The 12772-nt window shown below is 51.2% G+C and overlaps 1 protein-coding gene across 1 annotated transcript; it reads left to right on the top strand.

Annotated features, from left to right (window-relative positions):
- The first annotated feature begins 2790 nt into the window (after window positions 1–2790).
- Window positions 2791–11052, top strand: LOC118075708 (uncharacterized). Its single transcript, XM_060269920.1, is given in 1 exon segment — window positions 2791–11052. A coding segment is annotated over 1 exon segment (5418 nt). The 5' UTR covers window positions 2791–3301; the 3' UTR covers window positions 8720–11052.
- Window positions 11053–12772: the final 1720 nt, after the last annotated feature.

Below are 12772 nucleotides of genomic sequence, written 5' to 3'. Positions count from 1 at the left end.
ATCATAAACACATAACAAAACAGCAAAAAAAAAAAAAAAGGTTCAGGGATAGCCAACATGGTGCCCTCCATATATTTTTGGACTACACCTCCCAGCAACCCCAGCAACCATGGATGGTGGTCAGGGATGGTGGGAGCTGTTGTCCAGCAATATCTGGGGGGCACCATGTTGACTACCCTTGTTTTACTGCATTGATTTTAATGAATGTATTTTAGATAGCTGTAAATTGCCTTGATATTTTGGAATGATTACCCTTTTCTCAGGCTTTGGAATGACTAGGATGAAAACAGAAGCTTTTTGCTGCTATTTTGGGGGGTTGCAGTTTTTATGAATGGTATGTGTTTTTGTGTAAATGTGATTTTATTATGTTGCATTTTTACGTATACTTCTGCTGTTAAATATGTTGCAAGTCTCTGGGAGATCTTGGGTTGTATTCAATGTTAGTCATACTTGGAGTAGATCCACAGCAATCAAGGAATTTCATTTAGTCATGCCCCTTAATTTCAAAAGGATACAATCCCTTTTGTGTAACAAGCAACTAATAATAATAATAATAAATTAATAAATAATGTTTATCTGCTAACTAAAGGAAAGGCCTAAGCACTCAGAAAGGAAACAAAGTGCATAATCTAGCATTTAATGTTTCCTGAGACATGTCTGTTGGGTAAAAACAACATTCTTTTGGTACGAGTGGATTCCTCCAGTAGGGATATATTTTGTGCCATGGGCTTTCTGCTGGCCAGCTGCATCTAGACACTTTCTTGGCATATTTCATAGGAAAAGAATGAGAAATTAACATTTCCCCCTCCTCTGACATTCTGCTTTGTTTTTCTTATAAACTTCCTTTAGACATAATCAAGCCGTTGTCACTGCAAATAACTTAAAAGCCCTTCTAGGAAACCTTCATCTAGTCCAGCCCCTTGTCTCCAATTCAAATTTGGAGGTAGACTGGTTCTGAACTGGAGGTTCCATTCAGCTATTAGGACCAATCATTGCTGCCAGATCTACTATTAATTTATCTATATGGGTGGGGAACCTCAGGCCTGGGGTTCTCTATATCTGAGCTCTATATTCTCAGGTCCAGGTCTCTATATCTGATTCTCGAAACTCTCCCTAGAGTTGGGCCCTGCTCAACACTCTTACAGTACTGTATTTAGTGTTTTTGATGGCTGGAATGAGCCCTTGGACTCTGATAATGCTTCTTGCTTGACTGGATAGAGGACTAGCCTACTGCACAAAGGTGGATGTTAACATTCATTGCTCTGCCCTCTTTTGCCAGCATGTGGCTGCCAGGAAGTTGCCGGGAAAGAAATGCAGCCTTCAAGACTGAAAAAGAAAACTTCCCCCATTCGCTTCCAATATGCATTTTCAATTAATGCACATGAGCCCAGTTGCCAGCAAGTAAAGGGTCTTGATAGGCACAGTGGTCTGGCACTTTCGTCTTGAGCAGACACATCTGGGATCAAGCTGTAGAAAAACAAACATCTAGAGATGAGCAAAGAAACGAAGGAAGTTGCCAGTGATGAAACAGATGCAGCTGGGACATCTCAGCTGTGGAACTCTCCTTGTAACTGCCCTTTTCCAGCAATAATTCTTGCAGAACTTTAGCAGGCCAAAATGCGAGGGAGAAGATTCAAAAGAAACTAGACCCCAGCTGTTGGGAGTTTTAGTCCAACATCAGGAGCAAGCCAGGCTGGTGAATGCTGCTCTGGAGCTTACTGGATAAAGTCACATCGCCGCCGTGCCGTTCCCCCCCCCCCCAAGTGATCCCAACAGAGGCTTGACAGGTCTCACAGCTTAATCTGAAGTGATTTTAGCATCAAGGTCTTAAGGGAAAGTGAAGGAGTGAAAGCCAGTGACCTATCTTGGAACACTGTAAAGACCAGGCAAGAGCCATTTTATATAGCCAGAAAAGCCATTTTATAAAAGCAAGCTAAAAGCTAAAATCTATTTCTCTTTCTCCGGCTTGCAACAGCAGTATCAAAAATAGAATTTTGCAAACGGCAGCAAGCTACTGCGGTTAGGGTATTTTGCAAGCTTTAAGCTATTTATGAGAAATGATCCCCTGACATTTGCCTCAAAACTTAGATGAACCACGATAAGCAAGCAAAGAGCAGGATGTTCAGCTCCCCACAAAACTAGTTAGTTCTCGCTTCTCCAGGATGTGCCCACCACAGGACTCCAGGTGCGACACACTGTTATGAGCTGTCAAGACCACTAACTCTCTTGCGTACATTTCTAAGAAGGGGGCCGTGGTTATCGGAATTAGTTAAGTGTCAGGAAGTTTCTCTCAATAATAAGCCTGCAGCACCATCTAGTGGATAGGGCAGCTTGGAACCAAACAAGGCAACCACCAATTTTCATTGGTTGAGCTTTAATGAATATGCATCAGGAAGTATAAGAACTTGCTAGCCATTGGTTGGGGGGAGGTTACTGGGTTGGAAGAGGGGTTGGGCCTTGCTTGTGCTAAGAGTATAAAAGATGGATCAATTTTTGGTCACAGCATGCATTTTTTCCATTTCTAAATGCATCCAACTTGCTTTGTACAAAACAACTTGAATCTATATAAACTTTCTTGTTAAAAGAATATCGCTGCCTGGCTTTCATTTCTGGTCAATCTCTGAAGTCCTGGAACTTGCTTAACAGCACCTTACATTTCTGGTGCCCCAGGTGACTCGGATCAAAAGGACCTTAAGTCCTTAATAAGACCAGAAGGCAGCTCCCTTGCCCTTTATGGGCAGGGCGGGGCGGCAGCCAACCGGCTAACCAGCTACTCCAGCGCACACCGAAAACCTTTCTTCGGAGGAGAGCGGACGGCACTTGGACCCCCTGCGCCCTGCACCAAAGAGGCAACGGATTGAAGAACCGAGGTTGAGAGGACAGGACAGAAACCAGCCGGCTGGGGGGTGAGTAAAACAAGCCCTAAGGGGGAATAGGAAGACCTCCTTTTAATTAAGGAGAAGGGAGATCCTGATCACATCTCCAGCGTGTTGGTGGTAACAGGGGAAGGATTGTCCCCCTGACAAGCACCCACGCTTAGGAAAAAGGAAGAAAGAGAAAGGGGGGGAACCGGGAGGTTAGAGTGTGGTGCAGCGTCCAGCAAAAGAGGCACCTTTGGTGTGCATGTGTGCTTGACAACCCCAGGGCATTCCCCTGGGGTAGTAGCAACCAGTACCTCGGTTCTCAGCCGGGCGACCGCGTCTGGGCAGGGAAAGTTGCGAACTGAGTCTGTGAGTGCTTGAGTGTGTGAACGCTGCACAGGGCCATACTAAATATGGGAGGGGGAGGCTCAAAGGGTCCAATGACCCCCCTTCAATGCATGCTGAACAACTTCGATAAGGGCTTCTCCGGTGACTATGGCATAGAAATGACACCAGAACGCTTACGGAACTTGTGTGAATTAGACTGGCCAACGCAAGGCACCGGGTGGCCCTCAGAGGGGAGTTTTGATAGGTACCTGGTCGGACGTTTGTGGGCCAACATCATCAAGGACAAGGGAGGTCATCCCGATCAGATACCGTTTGTGGACAGTTGGCTGAACGTCATAATAGAAGACCCCCCTTGGCTGAAGAAATGCAAGACTGACCAATGCAAGGTCATGGCCCTCGGGAATGAAATTAGAGGAGGACAAGTAGGAAAATGTCTTAAGAAGCCCATCTACCAGGGACCAGAGGCAGAAGTCCTCGCTCCACCCCCATATGTTCCAAGTGCCGTGGTGGCCCCACTGGGAGACCAGGGACAAGCACCCCATGTCCCCAACGCTCCACCGCTGCCCCAATATGTGGCCCCAGGAGCCGAAGCAGGAGGCGGGGTGCCCTCAGCCAGCCCAGAAAGCAAAGGGACAGAGCCTACTGAACAGGTTCTGGAGGAATTATACCCCAATCTTAAAGAATTGAGGGAGAAAATGAGTAGGTGCCGGTCCTCCACCACCATGTATCGGAAGGCTGAAGAGGCTTATCGCAACGGGCGAAATAAGGTATTGGGGGACTACATAAAGCGGTCCAGGTCCACCGCAGAGGCAGGAGCAGCAGTCCTGACACCCCTTCGCGTAGTCTGGGACAATCCACCACCGGCACCCCCTGCAGTTCAGGGAGGACAAGGCGGTGCACAAGTTGACCCTCCACGTAGGACATTCACCCTCCAGTACGTCCCCTTCACCACCACCGATTTGATGAATTGGAAGACCCACACCCCTGCATTTGCTGAGAAACCCCAGGCAATGGTGGACTTGCTGTCCTCCATATTTGCAGCCCATGAACCTACCTGGCCAGACTGTCAGCAGCTGCTGAGCACCCTTTTTACTTCAGAGGAGAGGAGACGAATTAATTCACAGGCATGTGAACATCTAAAAGATCAACAGGTGGCCGAACGGGACTGGCCTGGCCGCTATCCCCTGACCGACCCACATTGGGACCCAAATGTCCCAGACCAGCGCACTGCCCTGACAACCTACCGAGAAACTCTCCTGCATGGCGTTCGTAGGGCAGCTAGAAAACCAACAGACTTGTCTAAAGTCTCGACTGTAACACAGAAACCAGATGAAAGTCCCGGTGATTTTCTTGAGCGCCTGATGGAAGCCTATAGAATTTGGACCCCTTTCGACCCTGAAGACGCTGCACATGAGTTAATGGTGAACGCCTCCTTCATAGGACAGTGTGCAAAGGACATCAGAACAAAGATCCAGAAACAGGCCGGGTTCCAAGGCATGTCTAGATCCCAAATCATGGCCATTGCCCAAAAGGTGTTTGAACAGAGGGGAGATGTGGAGAAGAGAGAGAAAAAGCAGTGGATGAAGGAAAAGGCAGCGGTGATAGCCGCGGCAATGGCTCACACCCCAGTGACCCGGGAGGTGCGCCGCAACAACTCAGAAACCCGTGGCCGAGGGGGCGGAAGAGGTCAAGCCTTAGGAAGAAACCAGTGTGCGGTGTGCAAGCGGGAAGGGCACTGGAAGGCCGAATGTCCCCAGAATCAGCCAGGAAGAAGGGGAGAAGACAGAGGACGAGACCGCCGTGGCAGAATAGTGGAAGGAAGATACGCCAGAGGACCGGACAGGACAGACCTTGTGGGCCTGGCAGCCATGGGAGAATACCAAGACTAGGACGGACCGGGTTCCTCCTTTGTAGGCACTCAGCAAGCCTTTTTAGGTTCCCAATCGGAACCCATGGTCCAGATTAAATTAGGGAACCGACTCATGGACTTTATGATAGACACCGGAGCTCAATATTCAGTGGTCACCACTCCCCTCCAACGGGAAAGCCACAGAACAGTGAGCATAGTGGGAGCAACTGGCAACCACTCAAGAAAACCTTTTCTACAACCCTTGGACTGTCAGATCGGGGGGCGACACCTGACCCACCAGTTCTTGTACATACCTGAGTGTCCCGTACCCTTATTGGGTAGAGATGTCCTCTCCAAACTACAGGCTCAAATTACCTTCACCCCCAAAGGACCAGAATTGAAGTTGCCCCCACAGGCAAGCGGCATAATGTCGGTCACGGTGCCCAGAGAGCACTCATGGGAACTTCTGGCAGCCTTAACCACCGAAACCCAGCAAGCCGTCCCCAATGACCAGATCCCTAAAAATCTTCAAGCGCCACCGGGTGTCTGGGCTGAGGACAATCCCCCAGGATTAGCCATCAATATACCACCTATCATAGTCAAATTGAAGCCTTTTGCAACCCCCGTCTCTGTTAAACAATATCCCCTACCACGCCAAGCAGTGGAAGGTATACAGAAGCATCTAGACCGCCTGCTCCACTATGGGCTACTCAAACCTTGCCAATCTGAATGGAATACCCCTTTACTTCCGGTCAAAAAGCCCCAGACCAATGACTATCGTCCGGCACAGGATTTGAGGGTCGTCAACCAAGCCACAGAGACCCTCCACCCCAACGTGCCCAACCCATATACTTTACTAAGCCTCATCCCGCCTGAAGCTACCTTCTTCACCGTGCTGGACCTCAAGGACGCCTTCTTCTGTTGTTGGTTGGCTCCCCAAAGCCAGCCACTCTTTGCCTTCCAGTGGGAGGACCCACTGACCGGTACGAAGGGACAGCTTACGTGGACGAGACTTCCGCAAGGCTTTAAGAACTCGCCCACTCTTTTTGGAACGGCATTGGCACAGGACTTAGCAAAGTACCCCTCAGTACCTGGCCAAAAGGTTGTCTTGCAGTACGTTGATGATATAATCCTGGCGGCAGTAGACTACGAGACCTGCGCAGAGGGTACCGAGGAACTTCTCCACTTGCTGTGGGAAGCTGGCTACAAAGTGTCCCGGAAAAAGGCTCAATTGTGTCAAAAAGAAGTCAAATATTTAGGTTTTAATGTGTCACACCAGCAGAGGTCACTGCGACCTGAAAGAAAGGAAGCTATTTGCTGCATGAAGGAACCTACCACCAGAAAACAGCTGCGGGGATTCCTCGGAGCGGCAGGTTTTTGCAGAATCTGGATCCCAGGCTTCAGTGTCTTAGCAAAACCCCTGAACGAGAGTACCAGAGGCGGGGAAAGGGACCCTTTCGAGTGGGGACCAGCCCAGCAAGCAGCTTTTGAAACTCTTAAGCAATGTCTGATGGTGGCCCCAGCCCTGGGTCTGCCCAATCCCGGGAAAGCATTCCAACTTTATGTGCATGAACAAAGCGGCGTCGCTGCCGGAGTATTAACACAGAAGTTAGGAAGTTGGAATCGCCCTGTCGCCTACCTCTCCAAACAACTGGATCCCACGGCCAAAGGCTGGCCACCCTGTCTGCGAGCTGTTGCTGCAACAGCAACCCTGGTGGCAGAAGCCGATAAGTTCACCTTCGGCCAGGAGATGTATGTGAATGTTCCCCATGCAGTTCTCACCCTCATGGAATATAAAGGGAACTATTGGCTGACCAACCCTCGCATGGCCAAGTACCAAGGACTTTTGTGTGAAAATCCCAGGATACATTTAAGGGTTGTCAACACCCTTAACCCGGCCACTCTACTGCCATTGCCTGACACCGAGGACACGGAGCACCATGATTGCCTCCAAGTGATGGATGAGGTTTACTCCAGCAGACCAGATTTGAAGGATGAGCCAATGAAGAATCCCGATGTAGTGTATTACACGGATGGCAGCAGCTTCATCCTAGACGGCATCCGAAAGGCAGGATATGCGGTGGTAACTAATGAGGAAGTAGTGGAAGCTGAACCATTGTCCCCTGGTACCTCTGCCCAGAAAGCCGAGCTGATTGGACTGACCAGGGCCCTGCAATTGGCAGCTGGATGCAAGGCTAACATCTACACAGATTCCAAATACGCCTTCTTGACCCTGCATGCGCATGGAGCCCTGTGGAAAGAACGAGGCCTGATTGGGGCCCACGGGCAACCCCTGAAATATGGGCCTGAAGTTGAGACGCTACTGGAAGCCGTATGGGGCCCCGAGGAGATTGCTGTGATGCATTGCAAAGGCCATGGGAGAGGACGGGACATGGTCACCAGAGGCAACCGAAAGGCAGACGCCGCCGCCCGTGCAGCAGCTCTGAAACCTCTACCAGCGGTCACCGCAGCCCTCATACCAGACCTCACTCCAGACGATGTGGAACCACATTACACCCCAGATGAAGAGCAGTGGGCACGCCAGGAAGGAGCCAGAGTCCAGAAGGGATGGTTCCTTCTACCAGACAACCGTGTTTTTGTGCCCCACCAACTTGCCAGCATCATTGTGAAAAATCATCATGAGTCCACCCATTTCGGAGGTCCGGCAGCTAGGGAACACCTTGGGAGAATACTCTACATCCCCAATTTATCCCAACTGACTGCTGCTATCTCCCAGAGGTGCATCCTGTGTGCCAAAAACAACCCCAGGCAAGGCCTTCTACCTCCACCAGGCGTGCAACACGTGGGCTACACACCTATGGAAAGCTTGATTGTGGACTTTACTGAATTACCCCAGGCAAGGGGAATCAAATACTTGCTTGTGTTCGTCTGCACGCTGACTGGCTGGGCAGAAGCTTATCCCACCAGGACTGAGAAAGCCCGGGAGGTGACCAAGAAACTGCTACATGAACTCATTCCCAGATTTGGCCTCCCCCGGAGTATTGGCAGTGACAACGGCCCAGCCTTCATTGATAAGGTGGTGCAAGAAGTGTGCAAGGCGCTGCAGATAGACTGGAAGCTACACACAGCCTACAGACCTCAAAGTTCGGGAAAAACTGAGAGAATGAATCGCACCCTGAAGAACCATTTGGCTAAGCTGACCCAGGAGACAGGCCTAGCCTGGCCAGATGTCTTACCTATTGCCTTGTTCCGCATCCGGTGTGCTCCAACCAAGAGACTAAAGCTCTCACCCTTTGAACTCTTGTATGGCCGACCACCCCCTTTCGTCCGTGACATCCCCGCAAGTTTGGGCCGGGTGGGAGATCACATCACCCAGGAACAAGTGCAATCCCTGTCCCGTGTTTTTGCTTCTCTTTCCAGGTACTCCCTCGAGCGTACACCGTGCAGTCTCGCTGAGCCGGTCCACCAGTTCCAGCCGGGCGACAGCGTTTGGGTGAAGGAGTGGAAGCACGATCCCCTCATCCCCAAGTGGCGAGGCCCATATACCGTCCTTCTCTCCACTCCAACTGCGGTGAAAGTGGCCGAGGTGATTCCCTGGGTGCATCACACGCGTCTGAAGAAGTCAGAGGGTGTTTGGACTTGCAAAGGCAACCCGGCTGACCCTCTGAAACTGACTCTCTCCAAGAACCCCTGTGTCTGACGCTACCGGGAGAGCGTTGGGCCACGGGCACCGAGATCCTGCGGCTGATCAGCACAAGGACTTTTCCTCTTTCTACTTTTCCTCTATTCTGTATTGATTTGTTCTATGTCCTATTGGTCTGCCCCCACCGGGCCATACCAACCTCACTGGCCTGCTGACCTCTGCTACGACTGGTTTGTCTTGCCGGTGGTGAGGGACGGCGTGCTCATTGGCTATTGGGAACAGGGATCTAACGCAGCTAAGGTAGTAAAACACCCCACGTCCCCACTGTGGCTCCTCTACCACAACACTGCCCAGCGTGCGTGGGTGTTGCTCCTGCGGGAAGTTGCAGAGACGGTCGAAATCTATCGAGTTCTGGACCGCTCTTGCTGTTGTGGGGGGGTAACCAACTGTCCATCGGGGGGTAGAGCTGTGTACCAACCCCACTTAATAGACCAGGCCCTAATCTTGGTCCAGGTGCTGCATGGGAGGGAGCTTGAATCAGGTGCACATTGAAATTGCTGAACAGGTGCCAGTAAATCCGGCAGCTCCACCTGTGACTGTTGTAGTGGCTCGCACCTCCCAGAATTCCAAAACAACACCTGCGCTTGTAGGCCTGGTGACTCCACACCTAATACCCTTGGATGTGGCAGGGTATTCTTGTGGCTGCATAAGAGTGGCCACCCCAGGGTTTCAACCCCCATACGCCCTAGTCAGGGGCCACATAGGTGACCGCCACCCAGTGGGTCCGGCAGGAAGACAGACAGGGCTCCTAGCTCCGGAAGAATCCAGACCCTGGTACAGACCCTGGTATGCCGACGGCCCCGAAATAGCGGAGATCCTGGACCTTGCATACCTTCAGGCCCAGGCTGGACTCCGGCGGTGGTATCTAGGCAATTAGAGGCAGGGACCTCCTCCTATGCAGAGGCGCCCTTCACCCTCAGACCCCTACCAAGAGGACTGGTCGGAGCTGCAGTGCTATAAGTGGTTTGTCCGACCAGTGATCCGAAGGGGCGTCTTCCTCTGCGCAGGAAGCTTAAGGTGTGGCCACCATAGCTACGTCCTATTCCAACACCCCTGCCTTCCTTTGTGGCTGGTGTCCATCGGGGGGTAGAGCTGTGTACCAACCCCACTTAATAGACCAGGCCCTAATCTTGGTCCAGGTGCTGCATGGGAGGGAGCTTGAATCAGGTGCACATTGAAATTGCTGAACAGGTGCCAGTAAATCCGGCAGCTCCACCTGTGACTGTTGTAGTGGCTCGCACCTCCCAGAATTCCAAAACAACACCTGCGCTTGTAGGCCTGGTGACTCCACACCTAATACCCTTGGATGTGGCAGGGTATTCTTGTGGCTGCATAAGAGTGGCCACCCCAGGGTTTCAACCCCCATACGCCCTAGTCAGGGGCCACATAGGTGACCGCCACCCAGTGGGTCCGGCAGGAAGACAGACAGGGCTCCTAGCTCCGGAAGAATCCAGACCCTGGTACAGACCCTGGTATGCCGACGGCCCCGAAATAGCGGAGATCCTGGACCTTGCATACCTTCAGGCCCAGGCTGGACTCCGGCGGTGGTATCTAGGCAATTAGAGGCAGGGACCTCCTCCTATGCAGAGGCGCCCTTCACCCTCAGACCCCTACCAAGAGGACTGGTCGGAGCTGCAGTGCTATAAGTGGTTTGTCCGACCAGTGATCCGAAGGGGCGTCTTCCTCTGCGCAGGAAGCTTAAGGTGTGGCCACCATAGCTACGTCCTATTCCAACACCCCTGCCTTCCTTTGTGGCTGGTTTACAGAGCCACTGAGGCTCAGGGATGGGCTCATAGCCCCTTCATCCTCATCCGGAGAGTAGGTCCAGCATTTGAACTGTATAGAATTTACTGCCACCTCTACAGCTACCGAGGCTTTGCGGTGTATCAGTCCCAACTTAGTGAGGGAGCCGAACAGTGGTGTCCACGGATGGTCACTTTTCCCTTTATTAAGTGGGAACAATTCGTTTGTCGACGCTGTTCACGCCCCAGTAGGACCGGAGGTTAGAGTCCCACATGCCCTTGCCCTGGTGGACCCCCATCCCTCTGGGTTGTGGTATTACCTCGTTTGTGCTATTTCTGTGTTGCTGATACAGCCATTTGTTCTGGGGCATCAGACATCCCTCTGATCAGGATGAGGAATCCGATCATACCCTGCCTCCTGATTGTTCTCACCTCCCAGACTGCCACAGGGTGGAGGGAGAACACCTTCCTGAATCTGACCTCTGCTGTAGCAAAAGCCCTGAACCGGTCAGAATGCTGGGTATGTGTGCATGTGCCTATGCACCTAGGACAGGGAATTCCACTAATAGGAGTTCCCCTTTTTATGAACAAGAGTCAGTTTTATGATTTGATGGCCACTCGCCAACGTCTGGGCACCAGATACACCAGATACGTGGTCCCCCAACACCACATCTGGCGTATTGACAGGGTCGAAGAGGGAGGCCCCTGCATCCATAGGGAGATTCCACCCCTCTCGTACGTCTCGGAATGGACCAGACGGACCTATGCATATGCCCAAGATCCTCTCCCGGAAGGGAAATTTGTGGGCAACTACTCGGGGTGCACCAGTCTACACAACTACACCAGACCCCCCCCATAGACCCAGTGACAGGGTCGACTAACCCATGGGTAACAAACCCATGGACGTTTGCCTGGTCGGTTCCGGGGAAGAGAGAGGGCTGGTTTTGGCTGTGTGACCACACTGCTTACAAGACATTGCCTGCTAATTGGTATGGAACCTGCACCTTGGGTACCCTGGCCCCGGGGCTCACAATCCACGACACCCTCCCAGGAAGAGAACGCACTCGCTTTCGTAGAGCAAGGAACCCCTATACAGGTAACCCCCTGGTGGTCAGGAAAACCAAATTCCACTCAGGCGTTAGAGCCTTCCTACCCTGGCTTGGGGTTGCTGAACTAGAACGAGCACTGGTCAATGTCTCAGCATCGCTGGAACTCTTCGCCAATTCCACTGCTGATGCTTTAACCACCCTTCAGGGGGAGGTAGAACAGATGGCCTTGATGGCCAACTCTACGGCTGATGCCTTACTGGCCCTTCAGCTAGAGGTCAGACAGATGGCCACAACCTCTCTGCAGAACAGGATGGCTTTAGACTACCTACTGGCCAGCCAGGGAGGGGTATGTGCCCTCCTTAACTCTTCCTGTTGTGTGTACATCAATCAGGACCAGCGGGTGGTCACCGATATTGGAAGGATTAGGAAGTTAGCAAATGTGTACAACCAGAGCACCCGGGTGCAGGGTGATGTTCAAAACATAAAAAAACAGGCTGATCTGTACCACAAAGTTAGCCTAGATGGTGAAGGGCTCCCCAGTGTATGGAGTTGGCTTACTTCCTGGCTCCCAGGGTGGTCATGGTTAAAAGAGATTCTGCTCGTTGTATTGGTTTTCTTTATTATTGTCTTAGCCTTATCATGCATTGTGCCTTGCCTTATTCAGATTGTACGCCGAATGGTAAGCCGCTCAGTTAATGCAGCTACACGTACTCGTGTCCTGGCTCTCTATGATCTGGTACCTAGAGGTTCATCAAGCGAAGATGCAGAACCATAAATGGTTAGCATTTCGTGATGAAAAGGGGGGAATGAAGGAGTGAAAGCCAGTGACCTATCTTGGAACACTGTAAAGACCAGGCAAGAGCCATTTTATATAGCCAGAAAAGCCATTTTATAAAAGCAAGCTAAAAGCTAAAATCTATTTCTCTTTCTCCGGCTTGCAACAGCAGTATCAAAAATAGAATTTTGCAAACGGCAGCAAGCTACTGCGGTTAGGGTATTTTGCAAGCTTTAAGCTATTTATGAGAAATGATCCCCTGACATTTGCCTCAAAACTTAGATGAACCACGATAAGCAAGCAAAGAGCAGGATGTTCAGCTCCCCACAAAACTAGTTAGTTCTCGCTTCTCCAGGATGTGCCCACCACAGGACTCCAGGTGCGACACACTGTTATGAGCTGTCAAGACCACTAACTCTCTTGCGTACATTTCTAAGAAGGGGGCCGTGGTTATCGGAATTAGTTAAGTGTCAGGAAGTTTCTC

This window comes from Zootoca vivipara, chromosome 17, assembly GCF_963506605.1.
Source record: "Zootoca vivipara chromosome 17, rZooViv1.1, whole genome shotgun sequence".
Classification (NCBI taxonomy): domain Eukaryota; kingdom Metazoa; phylum Chordata; class Lepidosauria; order Squamata; family Lacertidae; genus Zootoca; species Zootoca vivipara.
The sequence above is the reverse complement of the archived record's forward strand: the minus strand, read 5'-3'. Positions and strand labels throughout refer to the sequence as shown.